The sequence below is a fragment of the Centroberyx gerrardi genome, chromosome 23 (genome assembly GCF_048128805.1).
Source record: "Centroberyx gerrardi isolate f3 chromosome 23, fCenGer3.hap1.cur.20231027, whole genome shotgun sequence".
NCBI classification, from domain to species: Eukaryota; Metazoa; Chordata; class Actinopteri; order Beryciformes; family Berycidae; genus Centroberyx; species Centroberyx gerrardi.
The window spans coordinates 11,185,948-11,211,411 of NC_136019.1; the positions used below are offsets into that span (position 1 = coordinate 11,185,948).

General features: G+C 42.9%; 2 protein-coding genes across 2 annotated transcripts; one reads left to right on the forward strand and one right to left on the reverse strand.

The window, feature by feature from the left end:
- The first annotated feature begins 1,869 nt into the window (after positions 1-1,869).
- LOC139911466 (solute carrier family 2, facilitated glucose transporter member 4-like) lies at positions 1,870-19,196 on the forward strand. Its single transcript, XM_071899001.2, has 11 exons — positions 1,870-2,121; positions 5,320-5,415; positions 7,951-8,111; positions 11,106-11,230; positions 11,711-11,826; positions 12,165-12,327; positions 13,153-13,340; positions 13,969-14,073; positions 16,420-16,521; positions 16,674-16,877; positions 17,398-19,196. The coding sequence occupies exons 1-11, from the start codon at positions 2,089-2,091 to the stop codon at positions 17,620-17,622; spliced, it is 1,518 nt and encodes a 505-aa protein (XP_071755102.2). The 5' UTR covers positions 1,870-2,088; the 3' UTR covers positions 17,623-19,196.
- An 855-nt stretch (positions 19,197-20,051) lies between these two features.
- LOC139911469 (Y-box-binding protein 2-A-like) lies at positions 20,052-23,927 on the reverse strand. The gene is made up of 9 exons (XM_071899004.2): positions 23,813-23,927; positions 22,611-22,674; positions 22,425-22,458; positions 22,235-22,324; positions 21,915-22,148; positions 21,209-21,294; positions 20,813-21,029; positions 20,243-20,374; positions 20,052-20,105 (listed from the first exon to the last, which is right to left on the reverse strand). Exons 1-9 carry the CDS (start codon positions 23,889-23,891, stop codon positions 20,052-20,054), a joined length of 990 nt encoding a protein of 329 aa, XP_071755105.1. The 5' UTR covers positions 23,892-23,927.
- Positions 23,928-25,464: the final 1,537 nt, after the last annotated feature.

The following is a 25,464-nucleotide window of genomic DNA, read 5'->3' on the forward strand; positions in this document are numbered from 1 at the left end:
CGGTCACACGACTCAGTTTGCTGTTACATGATTTTGAACCAGCTGACCCCCCCTAACCACACACACACACACACACACACACACACGCACACACACACACAGAGTCGTGACAAGGAGGAACGGTATTTACATCGGCTGTTCCTCCAGGTCACCTGGGGAAGTGGTAGAGGGCAGTCACATGGCGTGTGCGCCCATGAGGTGGCGTGACTTTTGTTTCAGATAACAGTAACACACACGCTGATTGGCATGTCCAGTTTGGGGACAACACAAGTGACATTTGCACTGTGAAATAATGCTGATTTGTTTTTGTTCAAAAAGGTATCCGTGTGACTGAGTGCATCTTTGTGCAAAGGAGCGAGTGTAAGCTTGATTTTATGTTTATGTTTATTTATCCTTTTTTGTAAGTTTGTACTTTGAATACTTCTTTGTCTGTTGTTTTTTGGGTATTTTTTGGCTCACTCTGTACGAGTTCATGTCATACTTTTTAGTCAATTGGAAATCTATTATTATTTGTACTATCCAGCCCTGGTTGCGTACATGAGCCCCTGTCCTAATGGTGTAAGGTTTCTCTACATTTGGTTGGAGTCACACACATGACTGTGCTTGGGGCCCTGGCTTCAGCTGGGGGTGTCAGGTTCGACCCCTCTTTCTCAACCTGCGTCCCAGGAAAAGGCAAGGGAGGGGAACTCCAGAGAGAGAGAGAGAGAGAGAGTGGCGTGAGATGGAGGTGTGTCTGCAAGGGGAGGAGGGGAGAGGGGGATTTTATTGAGTGATGTAGAGCAGAAATTTTTCCATTGAGCTCCTGGCAGATCCTAACTTTGCCCGCCCAGTGCAAACCCGCCCACACCACACCCCCCTAATCCCCGCCTCGGACGCACCGGCCCGCTGGCCACCCCTCCGCCCCCGACTCGAGTGGTACGCCCCGAATTTAGGGTCCACCTGTTGCCTTGGGAAGGATTAATCTTTTTTGTGTGTAATAGGGGGCGAGCTTGTCTGCGGTGTGCAGCTATGGTGCCTGACCCCTTTGGCATGCGCTCTGAAATAGAAGGGGATTTATGGGCGCTGGAAAAGACAGACAATAGCAGCCAGGCTGGCAAAGACGAGCCCCTTCTTACTGTAAATGAGAAGTGTTGAGTCATGGCAGCACACTTTTGTCAGCGCTGGACTCTGGCTTGGGTTCGTCTGAGGTCCAGCCACTGTGCAACACACACTGGGTGTCAACCCATAATGAAGCCTCCAGTACTTCACCTTTTACAGCTGATGCATCTCAAACAAGTTGTGGGTCTATAAATCAAATTGTTCATTTGAATATTACCATCTTGTGCCTTAATGAGCAATAAAAAAAGAGAGTAAGATGCACCACATTCTTGTCTGTGGGCCATCAGAGACATATCATGTTTGGACATCTGCTTCTTTTTTGCATCTACACTACAGATTTTCTTGTTCTTAAAAAAGACCAGTGGAAGTTATGTAACACGGCTGCAAAATCAGGACCTGGAGACCAAATTTGGCCCTCAGCGAAACTCTCTTTGGCCTGCTAAAGAGCTCCAGAGAATTATAAGGCAATCATGTTTTTGGCCCATGCCCATCACCTGTGATATGCTTCAACCCTTGGCCCTCTAATTTAAAAAAATGGACCTTCTTGCCTGTTTGATCACCCCAGCATTTTGGTCTTCCTGTATACAGAGAACACTCTTCCAGGCTTCAGCCAATGGTGGTTAAGGTCAAGACAGCTTCCTGCTTGCGTCTCTTGCCACAAAAGACGACCTCTGTCGCCCTCAAGATCAGCCTCGCCCCCCTCCCCCCTGGACACGGAGAGAGGCGTGGAAGTGGGTGTGCGGGTGTCACCCTATCTCGGCTGGACGGACACAACACAAACTTCAAACAAGGGAAGACGCGCTGCAGAAGATTCATAACTTTGGGATCCTCTTTTGACGTGGATTCTACTTTTCCAGTTATTTTTTCTCAGAAGTGCCAAAGATCTTAGTCGGGCTTGTTTTCCTTTTGGGGAGAGTTTCACGTGGTCTCCATTTGGCACAAGACGCAACTGTCACCGACTGCGACTGGCTGTCTGGCGCTGTCAAAGTCATGCCGGCCGGGTTTCAGCAGCTCGGAGGGGAGGTAATTTCAAAGCGCTTTCACCATTTATTTAACTGGCTGCGATTCTTTTTGATGCGTAAAAGCGGTGTGATGAAGTGTGTAGTCTACTGTGAGAAAGTCCATGCGCATTTCCATTGAGGCTCAAAAGGGATTTTACGCACGGGTTTATGTCTGTAGTACATTGTATGTAAGTAATGAAATGTAAGAGAACTTAAATGCTTTGTTGTCTTGAAACACATTTACCTAATAGAATAAAAAAACAAAACAAAAAAAAACAAAACCCGTACAAATCCACTGATTGATTTGTCAGGCAAAAAATACCTGATAATAAAAATATTACAAAAGTGAGAAGATCTTGGTGAGAAGATACATTGCCATTATTTTCCTCATTTTCTTATCCGTTACCCAACATACTCCTTCCCAAAAATGTCATAGAATAGGCTAGCCTATATTTGCTTTAAAAGGAATTGTTCAGCAATAGGCCATACCATAGGCTACTTAGGTGATCCAGACCCCAGAGAGCAACAGCCATCTACAACCAACAACTAGTAGATGTGTGAGTTTCAGTAGAAAGAGTGGGAGGGAAACTAACATCAAGCCTGATCTGAAGGGGCTTTGGCCCTTATTTAGTTCTGACCTTGACCAGGCAAATATGTGTGCTTACAGGTCAGAGCTGAGCAGCAGTTTATTAGGATCGTCATGCCACCTAGACCGACTGGTTTCTCTTCACCACTCACATAAACAAAACCTGTATTGCCCCCTCCCTCCAGCTCTGTTTGACAATTCATTATAATTTCTCGGCCAGATGGATGCGTACCTGTCCTGGTTGATGTGAGTGTAGGTTTGATCGGCAGGAAACCCATGAGATCCACCATGAAACAGAACTGACATGTTATTCCTGTGATCTTGGACAGTTCGGGTCATAATAAAGTCTCTCCCTAAGCTTGAAACAAGAGAGAGCAGACTCTTATTGGTGATGTCATCAAGATAGAAGTCCTGAAGCTGCTCCACTGACAATAAACAGGAGGCTGACTGTGTATTCCTGATATGGGTACATTTACTGGTCCAGAAGTGTTAGTGTCACTGTTTAATAAATCCCAGTAGTGTGGAAACTCTAACAAAGCAAAAAATAAACACTCTCTGAGTTGATGAAACAGGTCTCCCTTTCAGATCAGTGGCAGGTCTGTTGAGGACGTCCCATGAAGTCTTGGTCAAGTCTTGAAAACTGTTCATATGCACATATGATCAAACTGTACTAGATTAATAGAATAGAATAGCAACTTTATTGTCTGCATGGGGAGATTTGGGTCGCAGTGTAACACATTTGAGGTGTTCACAGTAAGTATAAAAGAACACAAAGAGCAACAACAATAAAAAATTATAAAAATAAAATAACAAAACAAAATGCCAGGCAATGGACATCGCCAACATGCGATACACTGTATAATATGTAAAAGTAAACTGTATAAGTATTATATTGTATGTGGAGATGGCATTCAGCCAGAGGATTGTCTCTTATTAGGATCACAGTTATATATAGTAGATATTAGTGCAGTTGAGCTATGTGTGTGTGTGTGAGAGTGTGTGGGTGTGTAGATACATGCATGTGTGAATGACTGTGCCACAGACTTTATGAGTGAACAGTTTCCACATAAGCTTCATTTTCATTTGTCATTATTATTACAAATTATCATTCTCAAAGTAATATTGTTTTTAATGCATTGTTCCGCTCTCTATATTTGTTTGTGTGTGTGAGCGATATTCCAGACCAGTGGAGTGGGTTAAGATAAGATGATAAGAGAAACGTGTGACTTGTGTTTTAAGGCGGTGTTTCATTTTAAGGTGTCAGAGTCGCACTTGAGTCAAACTAGATGCACAACAGCATCAGCACTGAAAGAGGAATGTGTTCCTGTTATTAAAAAAAGCAGGTACAGAGCATGACTGACCGCCTCAGGTGCTCTACCTTTTCTGCAGGAAGGACACACACACACACACACACACACACACACACACACACATGCACACACAAACACTTGCCCTTTTGTTTTGGTTTATGAATACTAAACAGTACTTATCTGTAGACTCAACACGGCAAGGTCAAGTCACAGACACACCCAGACAAACTCAAACCCTGCTGAATAGAATAGAACAGAAAAAACAATTTTGGACATGTTGGCGAAATATAAAACACTAAACATATACAGGGCAGATCGCTCTCCAGAGTTTCTTTTTTTTTTTTCAGATAGTACACAACAAAGATGTGCACGTGTATGGACTGCTGTTTCCCTGTCAAACATAAAGTTGCACTCAAATCTAGGGCCATTTTTAAGTTACATCATATCGCTGTTGTTGGGTGAAAACTTTGCATCTCCAAAATGTCACCATACAACCATACATTTCTTGCATATTGATCCAATGGGGTTTTGAAAGGTTTCATAAACCCAAGTGTTGTAGAGCTTCCTCATCCCATAGAGGAAGATGTAAACCTCCAATTTAAGATAAAACATGAAAATCACCCCCCTAACTCTACTACAGCAGGTGTTTGGTCGAGAAATGACACTGAAACATCACATCCAAAAGAGCTCATCTGAGGCTCAAATCTTGTCTGATCCATGTCAACTTCGGGTTTTCAGTCTCTCATTATTGTTAGCGACACAATCCTTGTTGCTAAGTAACTAATCTGACCAAAATCTCACAACCAGCAGCTCCTGTCTGCCTCTCCTGGTAGAGCCGAGGTTTTTTAAATGTCTCTATAGGACGTAAACAGTAGGGAAGACCTCATCTCTCCGAGGGCCTCTTGTCAGTCACCGTGGAGACAGGTGCCTGAGGCATGATGGGAAACTGGAGGGAAGCTAAAGTTCAGGCGCCAAGAACAAAGTAGACTGTGAAGTCATGGACGGCCCTTAACAGATTGTCTCTCATTAGGATCACAGTTATATATAGCAGATATTAGTGCAGTTGAGCTATGTGTGTGTGTGTGTGTGTGAGAGTGTGTGGGTGTGTGTGTATGTGTGTATGTAGATACATGCATGTGTGAATGACTGTGCCACAGACTTTATGAGTGAACAGTTTCCATTTCATTTTCATTTGTTATTATTATTACAAAGACCATTCTCATCGCATTCATCATCATTCTCAAAGTAATATTGTTTTTAATGCATTGTTCCGCTCTCTATATTTGTTTGTGTGTGTGTGTGTGTGTGTGTGTGTGGACCCCAGATAGTGACTGGAACCCTTGCCCTCTCAGTCTTCACTGCTGTACTGGGATCTCTGCAGTTTGGCTACAACATCGGCGTCATCAATGCACCTCAGAAGGTAAGACCACCTGTCCCGATGTTGCATTTTGCCAATGAATGAGTTAAAAGGATCCTTCAATCACTGATCAAAGTGTATGTCAGACGTTCTTTTTGTTGTGATCAGTTGTTTATTGAGCATTACAGCTTTTTTTGAGGAAAAAAAGAACAACCCTAAAAGTGTCAGGTGTTCAACATGAGGCACTTGTCTGGGTGAAGTGTCCCCTTGAATTTCAGCAGGATTTAGCATCGTCTCAGATTCATGCTTCAGTGTCATGTAATGTTTGATTCTGTTGTAAAAGACAGAGATCCTGCTGATGGAAGTGCTGATGCGGGAGGATGATACGGTGACATTCAACCAGACGTCCGTTTGATTCCAGTCAACTAAGCTCTTTCTCGTTGTTTCATCATTTTTTAAGAGGCGGCGTGTTTGACACCACAACATCCACAACATCCTCAGTCAGTCAGATCGTGCCGACGGTGTTTAGAAAATAAAGTGGGACGAGGGAATCAGCCCCAGACATGCGATGCTGTCAACTGATGCAATGAGTGTACAACAGTTTTAGGGAAACAGGAAAACTTTGGGATGGGGAGTCAGTTGTCGACTACAGAGAAAGGAAGTTGAGAGAGAGAGAATGTGTGTGTGTGTGTGTGTGTGTGTGTGTGTGTGTGTGTGTGTGTGGGGCAATTAATGCGTCTTAGTTATGTCAACAGATGGGACAACATGCTCTTTAAGGAAACATGGCATCGCCAAAAACTCTCTCACCCTTCCTCCTCCTCTTCCTCACCCTCCATCCTGTGACAAGCTGCTCTCTCTCTCTCTCTCTCTCTTTCTCACTCACACACACACACACACACACACACACACACACACACACACCTCCTTTCACCCTTCCCCATCTCAGGCATCGGCCTCAGCTTAGGTAGAGGAGGTTTTACGACAGTTCTGCCTCTGGTGTAATGGGAAAGAGGGGCTATTTCTGTCTTTTTTTTATTGGTTGTGGGGGTTGGGGGGGAGGGGGGTTTATGGTTGATTTTATGGTTGGTTCTCTGACGCGTCCGGGAAGGAACATGGTGCCATACACACATGTGGGACCTCGCCACATCCAATACGAACACTGAGCTAGAGGCAGATGGATCTTTGAAAACCTGATTTGCCTTGTTCATTAAACATGTTGTTCTTCATATAACAGTCACATGCGGTGTTCTGCTATAGTGGCATGCTTGCGTTTTGTTTATGCAAATGTATCAGATGTGATTTATGAGTATGTATATTTGTATTATCCCTTTTTATCAGGACCGGAAAGGGGAAATAAAAATCAGTCAAGAAATGTATGAATATGCATTATCTTCTATTGAAAAACAGCTAATTACTTCCACTTAAAGGAAATTTATTTCTATTATTTTCACCCCTGAATCTACCCTTACTTCAGATATTTCCTATACAGTATGTCACACCAAATCTGTCACCAGAGAATATTGCTAGGCAGAGATGAATGGACAGTTGTTTCTGACTTGGCCTCTAGTATTTTGACCTCTGGTGATGAATCTGTCTCGCCTTGACCCGTCACTGCTGCTGCCAAAAACATGACTCTGCTGCCGGATTTTCACAAACAGAGACCCTAAAACCAGAATAGAACAGAGTAGACGTAGCTGTGTGAGTCAACCTGCCTGGGTGACATTTTGGGGACGGCCCTGTTGATAGAAGCGTATTAGCAAGAGAAAGACTATCTGTTAGTGTCTGTTCTTGTCGACATATTGAGCAATTTGCTGTACTATTTAGACAATGCCCATTTCTCTCAGATCATAAGGCCTTTATTTAGTGTTCATTATAATAACCCTTCAATTATGCACTGTGCATAATCCAAAAGGCAATTTATGTTGCTTAAACAAAGAAGAGCGGGCGGTTCACTCATCATTAGCAATTTTTAATTTCGTCAGACAGATGGAAAGTAGTGAGGGCGACAGAGTGCAGAAAACACAGGAGAGGAAGCTTTGGTGGGTTTCGATCCCTGACATTGATCTTATTAGCAATGGAATTAAAGGGGCATTAAGTAATCTATTACTTTTATCGACCAGGGAATTGCAGCAACATTGACAAGCCTGTGGCACAGCTTAATTGACATAAATATTAAAGTCACAATTTCACAATAGAGACAAGTAAGCTAGCTAATTAGAGCAGAGATCCAACAGAAACGTCAAGTGAAGAGGTAATATATCACGATGCAGACTACTGTATTAGAAATACTGTCAAACTACTGTAATAAAAAAATAAGAGAGTGCGCACACTCAGTAAACCTTTCTTGGATGAATAAAGGTTAAACAATTGCTTTTCTCTGGGTTTCTCTATATTTTATATTATATCTTTAAATTTGCTTATACAGTGCCCTTGGGTATTTGGAAAGGTCCATTTTGAATTCAATTTGTCTTAGCATGTGTCTTTATGTATTCTGCTCTGCCTTCTTTCTGTTCTGGGCTGTTGTGAGGGATCTCTTAGTGGGGTGATCTGTTGTTTAGCATGTCTTTGACACGGTTTCTCCTGGTCTCCCCGGTGCAGATCATTGAGGCGGACTACAACGCCACCTGGGTGCACCGGTATGGCGAGCCGATCCCCTCAGGCACCCTCACCTCCCTCTGGTCCCTGTCTGTGGCCATCTTCTCCATCGGAGGCATGTTCTCCTCTTTCTGCGTGGGTTTCGTCTCCGAGTGGCTGGGCAGGTAGGTCTGATTGGTAATTGGAATAGAAAGTTCATTTGTTGTTGATGTCCTGTTGCATGAACCCAAGCTTGTGAAAACCTTTGAAATCCTTTTGTATGAGCTGCACCAGGCCTCAGCTGATTTACATACTGTACATGTGAAGTAGGTTCAAATGTGGATCAGCAGCTGTGTCACAGTCATGTCCTCCTTCTCTCACCTTTCCTATCAGGTTGTACAGTTCACTGTCCTATACCCAGTAAAGCAAAACAGCACTTCAACTAATCTGTAAAACATTGTACAGCATCAAACTGCATAGGAGTCAAACAAAAATTAACTTTTTTCCTTCTGTATGTCCTTTTCTGAGATAAAGATTTTCACCTAACAGCAGGATTTATCAATCAATCAAAATTTCTTACTTTAAAATGAAATTAAATGCAATGCGCTGCAATGCGCAGAGCAACTGAAAAAGTCATAAAAATAGAAGCAGGAGAGAAATTAAGGAAATAAAATAATTAAAGAATTAAAACAAAAGAAAGAAATGGACAAAAGAATGTAAAAGAGTAAAAAAAATATATATAAAAATGAAAAGCACCAATAACAAACTGTCAGTAAATTATAGTCTAAAATGGTACGTTTCTTGTAAACACTTAATTACGTCAAACGAATTAGCTGCCCTCAGATTAAAGTTTAGAAGTCTTATGGTAGCAGTTGTATGGAACATGACTGTCTATTAGCGTACATATTGCGAATGTACATATTATACATACACAAACTAGGTATGTTACGTTACCAGCACTTTTCAGCAAAAAGACTTGACAACTGACTCCCCATCCTAAAGCTTTGCCATTTCCCTAAAACTGCTGAAAAGTAAAGTTTTGACACATTGTGAGAGGAGAGGTGAAGCTCCTTGCTAGCTCACACCTGCTACACCATAGTATACACATTTGTATAGGGCAGGTGTGGAAGTCCAATATCAGATATGTCAGATATTCATAAGTCATAGCAGACACTACACACAGTCACAGCTGTACATGCATCTGTACCACTGATTTATTCACTTATACACCAAGGGCAATGCAAACCTACTGTTGGACAGACAGGTATATATACTGTATATCCTCTGTCTGACCTTAATAATAAAACAGCTCCAACCAAACTCTGCAAAACCTCAGTCCATGCTATCTTTGGCTTGGACATTGTAATAAAAAAAAGAACTCTAGATGTCCAATACTCTAAGTCATGACAGATTAGTGTCTCCTTTCTACGTCTGCAGGGATCCAAAATGGATCCCTGTGTCCAGTCCCAGTCCCAGTCATTCAGGAGGAACTTGGCCCTGGTTGTTCCTCGTCGACCCAGTTTCCCGCTGTAACCCGAGCCTGGATGCAGACCGGGCCGCAGCCCACAGCTCCCACTGATTGAAAGCGGATCCTAATGGAGCCGGCTGCACTGTGTTTAACTTGGGTGCAGTCGGGACAAGGTGGTCCTCAAAAGGCAGAGGTCACCGGTGTGGCTGGGAGAGACAGCGGGAGCTTTCAAAGTGCTTTAAATGTGCATCAGCAGAAGCCTGCAGATTAAAGTTTTGTCATATTGTGAGAGGAGAGGTGCAGCCATAGAGTTCCCCATTAACAGACAATCTTTATGTAGCTTTGCCTTCCTATGGGAAGAGAGACTGGTGCAGAACATGAAAGAGACAAGCATGAAAGGAGGCTTTACAATTTGTTTTACTAGATGAAGTGTTGGAAGTAATTAATTTTGACTGTGTACTTTTTTAGTGTAGGTAGTGAGAATCAACCTCCTGCCATTGTTATTGCCAAGCTGTAACTGCGCTACACAGCACTGGAAAGTAACATTTGCAATAAAACAACTTTTTGGCAGGACTGTTCATGATCACAGTCTAAAAACAGCTTCAAGTAAAATGGAAAGATCCCAACCTTGCCAGCAATAGTCAATCTGGCAAAGTCAAGTGTTCCAGTATATGGATCTGTCGTCTTTGTGCCTGGTTGAGTGTTGACATTAAGAATTTGATTACCTGCTCCTTCTACGTCTGCTGTGTCACTGAAACATACTTTCCATAACATTTTCCTTTTTAAACAGAAGGAACAGCTACTGATTGCAGTTAGGAACTAAGCAACTGACTGAAGTCTTCTTTGTTTTTGTGTCACACTGCCCTCTGGAGGCTAAAAGATAAAAATATGAATGTCTTTTCAGTAGTAAATGATGTGTAGTTCAGGTTGTGCACAGGTCAAGGAAAATTGGAAAGGTTTTACACACATCTAAAATATCCAAAATACATCTATCAGCTTAATTACAAGTGACACGTATATCATTGATCGGTCAGTAAGTCCACTTCCTCAACTGCCACCACATATGTAGCTTTGTATAACGTTCATCCTCTGAATGTTAAAAAGTGTACGTTTACTGTACCATTGAATGTACATTTTTGGGGAAAAAAATCATTACCCGAAATGCATCATTCAATATCCGATCTGTAAAAGCACTGTGTCAACCCAAGACTTAAGCTACCAACAGTCTTTATCATTATTTGTTTCAATTTTGTGCTATTCATTATTTTGTAAGAATGGGTGTTATTTTTTCAAATGGTTGGTATCTCATCTTGCTCTTCAAATGCTGAGACAACTTCTTTTCATCCTGGCAGAGTTTTAGATCATGTTCTTTTCCTGGATGATAAATGACAAGCTTTGTTCCAAAATAAGACATCCATCGTTACAAATGTGACACCTACTCTGATAAAATGATTGCTGGCATGAAAATAAAATTCATTATTGAATATTACTGAAGTTAATGGCTCCTTCTTGACCCATTCATTTATGAAATAGTCACATTTAGGATAAAATAAAACATCAAGGATTCCTGTGAGTAAATTGGGTGTTTTTGAGGATGTAATCATCTGTATTTTCATCATTTGTATTGAACAATGATCATCAGGTGATATGTAATATGTGGATATGTTTTGGAACTGAATTATTGCAATGATGCTTGTGTGTGTTTTTCCAGGAGGAAAGCGATGCTCGTAAACAACCTGTTTGCCTTCATTGGTGGAGGGCTGATGGGAATGTCCAAGGTCAGTCGCTCCTTCGAAATGATGATCCTCGGACGCTTCGTCATCGGCGCCTACTGTGGTGAGCAGTCCGCTGTTCTTTATCTCTTTTTTTGTTGCTTTGTTTTCTTCTTTCTTTTCTTTCTTCTTCTTTGTGATCTTTGTTGTTTCTTCAAGCTAAGCAAGTTGATGACAAGTGCAAGACAACATACGAGTCAGATCAGTATTTATACTCATGCAGTATATTATTTCAAAATGCATCATTTGTAAAGGATTAAGAGAAATATCCTGGAGCAAGAAACAGACAGGTTACATGATCCAGTCCCTTACAGGGAGACTGACCTTCTAGCAATCTCTCTTTAATTCTACCATTAAGCACCAGTGGATTCTGGGTATTGTCTTCTTCACTGTGATTGACAGATAAAATGACACCATCTGATAAGAATTATTTGCAGCTACTGTTTGACCAAGATCTGACCAAGCCATTCTTCAGTCGGTTACCTCCCTTGTGCCTTAAAGGGACACTCGTCTCTGTGTCTCACCTGACCTGTCCTCTCTCCAGGTTTGGCATCAGGCTTGACGCCCATGTATGTGGGTGAGATTGCTCCCACCAGCCTGCGAGGGGCGCTGGGCACTCTGCACCAGCTGGCCATAGTCACTGGCATTCTCATAGCACAGGTATGACCGCACACTGTGGTATCCATGGTGCAGAAATCATAATGAAAAGGTTGGAAGCCATGTAAAGGGTGAAAATGTATTAAATGCTTGGAAAGTGCAAAACAATAAAGAACAAACAACACAGTGATAGGCTTCTATACTACACGCAGGTTAAGCAACGCATTTCAAGCTTAGCACTCTTCTCAGGCAGCATATAAACAATGAATACATTTTCACCCTTTTGCATTTAAGTGGCTTCCCCAGAGAGAGGCTTCTTCATATTTTTTGAATTATCTTTTTATGAAAAGTCTTTTTATCTTCATCTCATGCTGTTATGTGTGTCTTCTCTGGCTGTGTAGGTCCTCGGTCTGGAGTCGTTACTGGGCAGCGAGGACCTGTGGCCCGTCCTGCTGGGGGTAACTGTTCTGCCCACGGTGCTTCAGATGGCGCTGCTGCCCTTCTGCCCCGAGAGCCCCCGATTCCTCTACATCGTCCGCTGCCAGGAGCACCACGCCAAGAGCGGTGAGCACAGGACATCACTTCACTTAACAGGAATAATTCACACACCAAAATGAAAATTCAGTCATTATCTACTCGCCCTCATGTCACTCGAAACTCCACTGTAGTTCGTACAAACACCAAACACACAGAAAGTTAGCCCCTCGTAGTTCCATCTCAGCCTTTTCTCAAACTATTAAAGTTAATGGGGCTAGACATCTTTTTACAGATAAAAAAAAAAGCATAAAATGTCCATCAAATTTCTCCAAACAGCTCATGCAGCATAATCCAAGTGTTTTGTAGCCAAACGATTGTACTGTGGGTCCAAAAGAACAATATTTACCTCATTATCTCCCATATGTTCTTCACTGATAATGTGCACCCTGCCATCTGGCGTTAGACTCTGCTTCCTACTGTAGGTTTGGCTACAAAACACTTGATTATGCTGCACAAGCTGTTTGGAGAAATTTGTTGGACATTTTGTGTGTTTTTTGGAGCTGTAAAAAGATAACTTTTAACTGTTAACTTCAATAGTTTAAAGCCTGAGATGGAACTATGGGGGCTTTCACCAAACACACTTTCTGTGTGTCCTATGAACATCAGTGGAGTTTCGACTGACGGGGGTAAGTAGACAATGACTGAATTTTCATTTTGGAGTGAACTATTCCTTTAACCCAAGTCCCAGCCCTAAACCAGCCCCTTGAAGGAATGAGTACCAACCAAAATGACCTCACTTTGCAAAAATGCCCTCACTCCGAAGGTCCAAAACTCAAAGTGATTGCCACGAGAATAGAAATATCAGAACACACACATCTCAACTCTCTCTCCTTCCATCCCTCGCTTGTCCAGGCCTGCGGCGGCTGACAGGCAGGCAGGAGGTGGGGGACATGCTGGCGGAGATGAAGGAGGAGAAGAGAAGGATGGACATGGAGAGGAAGGTGTCCATCGCGGAGCTCTTCCGCTCTCCGCTCTACCGCCAGCCCATCATCATCGCCATCATGCTGCAGCTCTCCCAGCAGCTGTCCGGGATCAACGCTGTGAGTCAGCGGTTCCTTTACACTCGTTTAGACATGGTGACACCCCTCCTCACACACACATACACACACACACACACACACACACACACACACACATAGACACAGCTGGGAAAATGACCCCACAGCTAGGAAAATGTGAATACAATGAAAATTCATCATCTAGCCTTATTGCTGAAAAAAAAACCTATATTGTTCATATATCCTCATACAAATAGCCAAATAAGATCAATTCTTAAGCTGCAACACCTATTTGAACTAATCCTGGAATTGGATCAGAGTGTGTTTATTTTATATACGTTTCTTTCTTTCATTGTTACTTTCTTTTCTTTCTTTCTTTCTTTCTTCATTACTTTGTTTTCTTCTTTTTTTCTTTCATTATGTATGTATGTATTTGACAGATATAAAAGCACATATCACGTATGCATGAGAAGAAAAAAAAGAAAAAAGTGTGTTAGTGTGTGTGTGTGATCTGAAATATGTATGCATATTTTTGCATCATTGCATGAGCATGTCCAATGATGTTCCAGTGTTTGAAATGAATCTAGAAAGTCTCAAAATCTTTCAAAAATGTGAATCAGTGCAGTGTAATTCTAGTATAATACTAATCCGCTCTCACTCCTCTGACCAGATATTCTACTACTCCACCAGTATCTTCATGAAGGCGGGAGTCCAGAGTCCAGTCTATGCCACCATCGGAGCCGGTGTAGTAAACTGCGCCTTCACTGTCGTCTCGGTCAGTAATCAAACCGACCGCCATCGTGCCTCGAAAGCTTTGTGGCTACAGTTTACACATCTGGGATTTTTGATGTGCTCCATTTTTACAAAAGAACTTCAATTCTCAAGAGGGTTCAGTCTTTTGTATATTGCATGCTAGAGTGTACAGCACTGTTTTATACCCATGTCTGCCTCTATTACTGTTTAACATAGTTATCAAAGAGCAAACAAGATAACGGGGGATATCGGTCGCCCTTTCCGGGTCGCCCACCTCTCGAATAGTTCTGCGTCCAAACAGGCCGAGTTTGGTTTGTCAGGTCGAGATGTTTCAATGTCACTGATTGGGTCAAGATGGTACGAAGCTTCACCCTTGGATTTATAATTATAATAATAATAATAATAAACTTTATTTATATAGCACCTTTCAAAACACGGTTACAAAGTGCTTTACAATAAAAACAGAACACATTAGAAGCACAGAGAGATTAGAATGAACTAAAAGCCATAAAAATAGACACATTATAAACACAAAGGGAGTAAAAACACTAAATTAAAAAATTAAAATAATAGACATGAAATTAAAAACAAATAAAAATCAAGTACAATAAGGAGGCAGCTCAGGTAAAATCAGGAAATGCTTTCTGATAAAAGTACGTTTTAAGAAGAGACTTGAAAGAAGACACTGACTTGGACAGCCTTATTTCCTCGGGCAGGTCGTCCCAGAGCCTCGGGGCCCCCATGGCAAAGGCTCTGTCCCCTTTAGTTTTCAGCCTGGACACTGGAAGGGACAGAAGACCTCTGCCCGAGGATCTCAAACTACGCAAAGGTTCATAAGGGATTAAAAGGTCTAAAATATAATCTGGAGCCAGGTCATGAAGAGCCTTAAAGGTAATCAATAAGATCTTAAAATCAATCCTAAAACAAACAGGGAGCCAATGTAAAGAGGCTAAAACAGGTGTGATGTGATCGTGCCTCTTAGTTCTGGTTAGAAGCCTGGCAGCTGAGTTCTGTACAGTCTGTAGTCGTTGCAAAGTTTTTTGATTAAGACAGGAGAAAAGGCTGTTGCAGTAATCAAGGCGCGAGGAGATAAAAGCATGTACAACAGTTTCTGCATCTCTAAAATTTAAAATAGATCTTATTTTTGCAATATTTCTGAGGTGATAAAAACATGATTGGACAAGCTTTGTGATGTATTGCTCAAAGCATAAATTACTATCAAACAGGACACCATGATTTCTTGCAACAGGCTTGATATGTTGTGACAGGTAACCAGTCGATGGAAGTATTTGTTTTGTGATATGCTTGGACCGAATGACAAGGATTTCTGTTTTATTAGAATTGAGCTGAAGAAAATTTATCGACATCCAGTTTTTTATATCACTCAGGCAATCCTGTAGTGAACTCAGCATACTGAGGTCAGTGGGCTTAACAGGGAGGTACAACTGTGTGTCATCCGTATAACAATGAAAAGAAATACCATGTCTATGGATGACATCACCCAAGGGGAGCATATATAGGGAGAACAAAATTGGTCCTAGAATTGACCCTTGAGGCACACCATACTTGATATGGGAAAAAGACGACAAGAAGTTGTTAACAGAGACACAAAACTTCCTATTAGACAAATAAGATGATAACCAGTCTAATGCAGTACCAGATATGCCCACCCAGTGCCTCAGTCTATCTAAAAGAATGCCATGATCAATTGTATTGAAAGCTGCACTTAAGTCAAGCAGCACAAGAATTGAACACATGCCTGCGTCAGCATTCATTAAAAGGTCGTTAGTGACTTTTAGAAGGGCTGTCTCAGTGCTATGATACTGACGGAAACCTGGTTGAAACTTTTCAAAGATACTATTATTTTCCACAGCAGCAAGAAGCTGCTTTGAAACAATTTGTTCAAGAATCTTAGAAATAAATGGCATCTTAGAAATCGGGCGATAATTATCTAGGAGAGTAGGATCAAGCCCAGGTTTTTTCAGGACTGGTTGGACACAAGCAGTTTTAAAATAATCTGGGACACAACCGGTAGACAGCGAGCTGTTCAAAATAGAAAGCAAATGGGGCCCAATACATTCCATTATTTCAAATAAAAACTTTATCAACATGGCAAGGAGGGATTGCTGTTCTTCAGACTGAATATGAAAATGTCATGATGCAATTCTATTTCAGTACACCCCCAATTGAACTTTTAACAGCTTGTGTGTCCACTTTGTAAATGTGCTATGTCATCAAAACAGAGCAGTTTTCTCACTTTAACCCAGAGTCATTCACACTGAAATGGGAAGCATAAATCTTGGCTCCCATTGGACACTGTGGGTGCTGACCTACTGTATCTGTAACCCTGTTGTTGTCCAATCAACAGCTCTTCCTGGTAGAGAGGACGGGCCGGCGGACGCTCCACATGCTGGGACTGGGCGGGATGTGCATCTGCGCCATTGTCATGACAGGGGCTCTCGCCTTATTGGTCAGTCTCCCAAAGGATATCAAACGTCCTGTACTGTTATGGAATTAGAGAACAATTGCACATAGAGCACAACATATCAGAAGTCCATATGAGCTTTCCTGTCAGCATGAAAAACAACTGAGACTGATTCCCTCTCTTCTCCCCCATGGCAGGACAGTGTGCCTTGGATGAGCTACATTAGCATGCTGGCCATCTTTGGGTTCGTGGCCTTCTTCGAGGTGGGTCCAGGCCCCATCCCCTGGTTCTTTGTGGCTGAGCTCTTCTCTCAGGGTCCAAGGCCAGCTGCCATGGCTGTGGCCGGCTGCTCCAACTGGACTGCCAACTTCATCATCGGCATGGGCTTCCAATATGTCGCTGTGAGTCATTTTTACCTACAGCAGATGTGGCACATTTGTACATTGTGGCAGCAGGCAGAGGACGAACAAGAGTCCGCACAACAATGAAAGTAATCCACTGCTCACTGGTTTGATTGAAGTCTGGTGGTGAAACACAATGGTTCCAATTTATTTGGTTGCTACTGTATAGATACACTGCAAATATTTCAAAATATGGAGTACCTTCATGATTGTGTGGACAATTCTGTCACTTCTTCCCATCATGCAACTGTAGCTCTAAAGGAAAGGATAGAGAAGAGCACACAGCCAAGTAGAGGTGTTGGAAAAAATGGAATCCGTAAAAAGTAAAGTGTAGCTGCACACTCTGATTGTGTTTTATTTAGGACACAAACGTTTCAGCAAGAAGCCTTCATCAGGGTGACAGATTAGGACTGTAGCTCTAGCAATTTCTGATAATATTACGAATGTGGCTCTAGTAATATCTGATAACCTTCTTCATGTGTCACGGTTAATTTGTGATCTTCCTCCCATCCCTCCGCAGCACCTGTGCGGGCCTTACGTCTTCCTGATCTTCGCAGCACTCCTCCTCTTCTTCCTCATCTTCACATTCTTCCGGGTGCCGGAGACACGGGGCAAGACCTTCGACCAGATTGCAGCCAACTTCCAGCAGCACTCGCCGGGGGGAATGATGGACATGGACCTGGACCTGGACCTGGGCAAGCCCAGCACCGAGCTGGACTACCTGGGGGAGGAGAGCCTCAACTGAGGGTCCCGGCCTGAAGGAGGGGGAGGAGGCTGGGAGAGAGAGAGATGGAACTGGGTACAGCTTGGGGTGAACTGTATATTTGAGCCTGAGTCCAAACTGAAGCCTTCTGCTCTTTTATTTTCTGTGACATGTATACTGAGGTCAACTGTTAATATATTCACATAGATAGGGGTGCCAAAGCAGAGTCTGAGGGGCACAAGAATTTAGGTGGAGGATTGTTACGGAATCAGGTCTTTACTGGTACCATGGCAACAAGAGGGAGAGTTATGTATTAGGCTGTGACAAAGAAACATTTATGGAGTAAGAGTTGACGGATATAGTTTCAAAGAGTGAGCTGTGCATGGTCACACAAGCTTTGCACCGACAAACTTGAATAAGAAAGGGGTGTCTGGACTATTGAGGCATTAACCGCCAAGGTGAACATGTGGAATAGATGGTAGAGTTTTATTCCGTGGTGAAGCACACAGATGTAGTATTGCCAGACGGAGGTGGAGAGACTTTGGAATTCCTGCACTTTATCTACAAAGACGTCCAAAGTTTTCAAAGATGGGAGGTAAAACAGTAGGAAAATAGCCATGGAGTTGACCACGCTCGCCTGTTTTTATCAAGCTGGGCGAGTGCCATCAACTGAAGTATTTTTCTGATCATGTTCATGAGAAACTCATTGCACAGCCTGCAGAAATGCTAATTTGATGAGGGCAAATCATGTATTTTAGTATTTAATGTATATAGTGTGCTGCTTTGACTGAAAATATACAACGGTGTGAGGGTCAAAAAGTTTCAATTCTTTACCTACTCCAGTAGGTCTTTGGTTTCATGGGCAAATGCCCAATGTACTAGAGCAAGATCTCTAATTGCAAGAGTAGATCTTCTCGTAGAAGAATTTTGTATTGCACAAGCCTTTAGTTTGTGTACTTTTCTGGCATCTGTCTCATACATGTGTGCCGTTTGCTGTCCATTCTTTACTAGTGTGTATCACTACCTTCTGAAGATTTGTATTGAGATTGTTCAAAGAGGACCTGTAATTTGTATAAAGAGTGAATACTGATGCAGTGGTCATGATGTGACAAATACTGTTGTTGAAATACAGCAAAAGCCTGGAGAGGCTCTGCTAATCTGTGTCAAGATTTTTTAACTGGTACTGCACGTGGGGTTTTGTACATTGTTCAATATTCTGAAGTCAACATGCAAGTACAAATACAGTCCAAAGCTTTTTTGCTGTAAGGCTGCACCCTTGTCACGGTCATGGAGAAATAAGGAGAGAAGCCTGTTAGTTGCAAACATGATTTATTAATTACAATTTTTATTTACTGACATTGCACATAATCCCCTCCAAAGAAAATCACACAAAAAAATAAGACAAAGTAAAACAAAAATAAGTTTTTCCTTTTCATCAATCCATCCTCAAAACTGAGGCAATGGGGGGTGGGGGGGTGGGGGTGGGTGGCATGTTTTAGAATTGAATACAGTGGTAGGTAGCAGAACTAAAACTCTGACTCCCAGAATGCACCACCAACCTCACACTGCTTGGTTTTCCCCTCAACAAACTTAAAAATAAAATAAAATCAAGGCTGGTTCCTCTAGTCACCTCTTTTGTGCCCCGTCTTAGTCAATTAAAGAAAAATAGCTTGGGGGGGTTATGGAATAACTGGGCTACCAAGCAGATTTTCATTCTTTTTCCATTTTTCTTTTAAAGATGTACTTTCAATTTCTAAATATACACCCATCTCCCACCTCTGTCCCCCCTTACCCAACCCCTCCCCTCTCCAGAAGTCAGTGCCTGGACAGGACAAAACAAGATAAGATATGGGGGGGCTGAGGGACGGCGGTGAGGTGGGGTGGGTTGGAGGATGGGGCAGTGCGGGGGAGGGGAAAGCAGTGCACGTGTTGCGAAATAGGTCCAGTCCCCCAGTTTACCAACCCAAGGACCTAAGAAAACAAACAAAAAAAAAAAAAAAACAAGGGAAACAGGGGTTGAGAGAAGGGGGACACAGGCAGAAAAGTAAAAAAAAAAAAAACAACAACACAGAAATAGACATTAGAACACAAAAAAATAAAAAAACACCTCTAACCCTGAAACATAAATTTAATTTCAATCTGAAATCCAGGGTCCCAGAGTTTCATCTTTTACTTTGCAACCAAAATAATCCCTGTATTCAACAGAAGACCGTAAGAGGACAAGTCCTAAGACTCATATTGGGAATCAAATTTCTTTTCCATCCCACCATAAATCCGTTTACAGGCAAAATCAACTAAACAGCCAGCTAAACGTCGCCCTCAGTGCAAGATAGCTGACATAACACCTATAACACGAGAGGCGCAACCCTACACCCTCATCCTGCCCACCCCGCCTGACCCAGGGTTGCGCCACTTTAGCGCGGGGTCCCACCTCTTGCCAAGGGTCACGTGACGCCGTCCTCCCACCAGCGTCACTCTGTTGGTGCGGGAACTGTTGTGGCAGCTGTCTGCTGCAGGGAGGGAAACTGGAGTCAGTTTAGAAAGATGGAGGTTTATGATAGATGTGCCAACTGTAAGCACAACAACCCCAATAAATCTAAATCTTTTGTATTCTGAGGTGTTTGAGCATAATGCCAAGAAAACAGCGACATCAGCCCCTTACCTCAGGTGATTTTGGTGTTTTAGGAGAGGTTTTGGGGGAGACCTTCGGTGACTTCGATGTGGATTTGAGGTCGGCTGGCTTTGAGGTCTGAGGGGGGGTACCAGGCTCCGAAGCAGACTTCTCTGTATCGTTCTGCAACAGGCACAATAAAGGCACCAAAAAATAGATTAGGACCAGTTTATCCCAGAGACAGACATCCGAATAGACAAATGTTCAGCACACCAACCTCCTTGAAGCATGCAATTAGAAAGACTGACAATAAATCTGACTGAAGGATTTTTCGATTAAATGTGTATGCATATTTCATATGTTTCAGACCAGTGTTATCTATTAAAACTATTATTTCAGTGTCTGAATATCAAATAGTGTCTCAACAAGGCAACCTTGTTGACACTTCAGGGTGAGTCATGATGTTTCCACCCCCTTGGTGGTACATTTACACCTGGCTGAGATCTAATCACAATGGAGCCGGACCACCTCCGGAGGTGGTGGATCATATTCCAATCATAATCTGTGCTGTGTGCGTTTACACCCAACTGGCGCAGATTAATATACGATTCTCATACTCACCTTAGAGGCAGAGGACTCGGAGTTCCTTTGCCTGCGGCGGCTGAACTGGCGGCGTGGTTTCTGGCCTTGGCCCTCAGCTGCTTCTCCGTTGGTCTCCTGGCCCCCGGGGGCCTCCGGCTGCTTGACCTCCTCCTGGGCCTGGGCCTGGGCCTCCGCTGGAGCATCCGCCTGCTGGCCCTCTGCTTGCTCTTCGGCAGCAGAGCGGGGGCGGAGTGGCCTGCGGACCCCCGGACAGAGAAGACACATGGTATATTCTTTCAAAACGTCTTGAGTCATCAGGCAGGTCGTTTGTGTTAAACACTAAACCTCAATCAGTAGCCTATTTATAACATCTGGGAATGAGGGAAGTAACAAGTGTGATGGTACAGAAAATTTAGGCGATGATGTCATGGTCACCTGCGGTATGGGGGCCGGAATCTGCGACGCGGCGCCCTCTGCTGGTCGCCCTCTGCTACTTCATCCTTCTGCTCTCCAGCTTCACCCTGACAGACCAAACCTCAGACCGGTCAACAAGACAACTCTAAACACCTTTAATAACAGTTTATATCATTACTTTGAATAGACTCTCTAATCCTTACTGCACTGAAACTTATTTGTGTCAGACAAATTGATCTTCTGAATAGGGATAGTGAGCAGAAATTACAGCACTAAGTTAAATTTAAGCTATACAGATGACTTTAAACTGCAAATTAGGCAGTATGTAGGATTTGTGCACACACATCTTAAGTTAATCTTTGGTTTAGAATTTCAACACTAACGTTCCCCAACATTCACTTCTCCCAAACCACCTCTATTCCTAGGGGAACAGATAAACAAAGTACTACTGCTTCCCTTTACCTCACTTCCACTTGCATAATACATTTCATTTTACAGTGGATTGTAGAGGAACAAGGTCATTCTCAGTTGTAGTACACCCCAATTTTCCTAAAACATTTCAGTCTGCACCAGTTAAACTGACAGGAAAGAAGCAAGGTTGAAACAGAATTGGTAAACAAAATGCTGTCATGAAAAAGGATGTCACTCCCTGCAGCAACATCCCTCAGTATTGAGCCTCATTAGAAGCTCTACAGGCTTTTCTCTCTCTCTGCCTCAGCTCTCCCACCTCCTGCCGCGGTCTGCGGGGTCTGCGGCGCCGCTGTACGGGCCTCGTTCCCTCGTTCTCCGCCGTCCCCTCGCCCTCTGAAGGCGGGCCCTGGCCATCGGCTGGCTTGCCCTGGTCGCCGGGCCGAGGGCTGCGGGGGAAGAACCGTCGACGGAAGCGGCGTTTGTTGGGTGCGTAGCGGCTGCCTTTGACCGGAACGCCGCCGGGTCCGGTCACATTGGCTGCTTCCGAGCCCTGTGGGATACCAAGAAAAATCAAGGACAGCACATAAAGTTTGTTGTGATACACCGAATAATCAAAACGGATCCCACAATTCTTACCTTAGCTGCTTCAATCACGTCAAACTCCACGACCTCCCCGTCTCCCACACTGCGGAGGAATTTCCTAGGATTGTTCTTTTTGATGGCGGTCTGAGGAGAGAAGATCAAGCGTCAAAAAACGATGTCAAGCTACAAGAAGTTCACTCCCACTTTTAATAAGTCATTAGGAAGAAGTTTCCCCTCGCCTTACCTGATGAACAAACACATCCTCTTTGGTGTCATTCCTGTGAGGATTAAAACCAGTTACTGGCAAACTCAGGCTTTAGATTTCATTTAATTAGACTGCTGTTGCTACTGAAGGATCTGACAGTGCGCCGGGTTTCAGTAATGTAGATAATATATTGCATGGCAGGGCAATTGACAGGGAACATTGTACCTGTTTATGAAGCCATATCCGTTTCGCACGTTGAACCATTTCACTGTGCCTTGGACCAAGGTGGCTGAAACGACAGTGGCAGCAGCTGATTAATCATGTACACTGATGACAATATTCACACAAGAGACAGTTATACAGAAATTAAGTCAGAACACAGAAACTATACACTCTTATCTGACTTGTATCAAGTGTGGCAGGCCCAAGTCGACTTGCCTACAAGTAGAAATGGGAGCTGTGTGTGTCAATCATTAACAGTAACACTTTGTCTCCCACTAGGTCAAATGGGAGGGTTCCTACACAACTGGGCCGCATTTATCTTTCTGGCCTCTTACTGTAGGTCAGAATCACTGATATGAGTCTCTGAAACCTGCACAAACAGTACAAGATTCATTTCTAGTTATCATGAGGACAAGCAGTGAAGAGCTTTACAGCTGAAACATACTAATCATGCTCATAAGCACCGATATCCTCAGATTTCTCAGCTTCTCCTGAAAATGACTAACACCTGTGTGTGCGCGCACCCGCCCCTCTGAGCGCGTGACAGTAGATAAAGGGGAAATTTAGGTCATGTGTTCACACCGCTAACCTATATTCAAACGCAAATAAACATAGTTTTAATCACTTTTTTTTTACATTACAGACTGGACTCTGGTCAGCTGAAGGTAGCCATTAAACACAAATATGTGCGTCAACGGGAAGGGAAGGGATGTCATTTAAATAAAGCATGACACCTCCCATGTAGGCCTACATTTGGATTATAAATGAAACAATACGTTTTTCAGCTGGATAAATGAGTTTTACGTTGACGTTTCATGACACGGCGGAGATTTAACCAGTTCTTTAAAATGGTTGCTCCCCACAAAACCCATGCGTAAAACGCAGGACACGTGTTGCTCCTAAAAACGAAACACTGCGTTGGGTCACAGAAAGAACTGATTGATTAGCATATTGATTGGCGATACAACTGAAGATACAACCTTGTCTAGGATAGATAATAAAACTAAGTTCACAAGTGGATAAACTTGGATTTCTCAGTTACACTGCCAACAGTCGAAAATAACTTTATCCGACAACAATATATGAGTCCAATCTCACTTATACCCAGGCACATAATAAAAAAACAAATAAACTCGGGCTTTAGTTGGTGGTTTCTAAAAGTCTGGACAGCCTGAGTTTGGGCCTGGATCAGACTCTCGCCCTACCTATGACATTCCTCTCCGGCTGTGGCTTTTCTTCCACCGGTGCCGATGGTGTTGCGCTCTGCGCCTCGGCGTCGGTCATACTCGCTGTCGGTACACTTTTGCTCCTGTGTCCCCTCCCTCCTGCTCTCTCCAAAACTTTGCTCTCCACCACGGCTAAGTTTTTATCCCGACATCCCCACGGACTGCTGGCCTGAAGCCGCGCCCTCATTGGCTTCACCGGAGCTCGTCCAGGACTCTGATTGGCTGAGCGCGGTTGGCAATTGGGAGGGAAAAATTGACAGGTGGACGACAGGTAGACCTGAGATCAGAGGTGCGACTCTGTTTATCTGCCTGTACAGACATTATGCTTTATAGACTAAACTCATAGCAAGTAGGCTATTATCAAACTGAGGTACGTTATATGAGGAGGGGTATTCTAAAGGGAAAAAAACACAAATGAATGCTTTTTTGAAAATATAGCCTGGCTGATTTTATTATAATGGCGGTTGTTTCTATGATGATCATGCCCCAAATTTTTATTTAGTAGCCTAAATGTTTTTTTCTTTACCGTTACATCACTGCCAAAGATGTTTGTGTTAAACAAAGATTGGGTTTAAATATATTTTGTGTGTTTATGATTGGCCTTTAAAAAAAACAAAAAAGTATCTACTAGCCCTTAGACCTTTTGTATATAGCCTACTGTTGTGAAACATATGGATAGTAACTGCTGGACTCAATTTATAACACAAGCTATATAACCAGGCCCCCTCGGGTAAAATTAAGGAAAAACCTCGTCATCTGTTCAAAGCTGAAACACTGTGATACCCTGTCCTTTGGTGCAGAGGTTCAGGCCAGGTTCTAATGCAAATCAATTTGGGGATCCTTGACATGCAAAAGTTTGGGAACCCCTGCTTTAGTGAATAATACCCAGCTACAGTTTAAGTATCTACCTTGGGTGCGGCTGTCACCTTGTTGGATATTTCAGCCCCTGCAGCGGTGATAAATTAGAGGCGCAGGCTGCTGTGCTGCAGTCAATATAAACAACCAGAGCTGCGTTGAGCAGTTACTGATAAACACTAATGTGACACTCGTTAATTATTTCACAGCAGTAATTTGTTACTCGTTTAATTACCTGCATGTTCTCTTACCTTCAAATGTCGCGACACCTCCGTTTCACCTCTCCGTCTGTGTGATCAGGTTAACCAGATTGTGTTAATACCGCATTTAATTGTGTCATTCTTTCACTTCATAGAATCAAAATAATCAGAATAGACTTCCACCAGGAGAAAGTTTACTTTTCTGCTATTTCTCATAAGGACGATGACTAATTTTTATGAAAACTAATTGGAGGATAGGGATACTTTTCGTTTTGGGATGATTCAATTTCTGTATGATAGGCCTAATTATTTTATAGACTAATACCACCACTAATACCGCCATAAAATAGAAATTCGTCCCATTACATGTAAAACTAATCAGATTACTGTAACGCGTTACTGAGTAACATCAGATACTAGGCTATTGAATGATCATCGATTGCCTCGGGCCCGCTCTGACTCGCTGCTGCCCCCACACACACTTTTATCCAACATTAAAGGAATAGTTCACCCCAGAATGAAAATTCAGTATTGGGCTTTTTGGACCCACAATGCAATTTTGGCTACAAAACACTT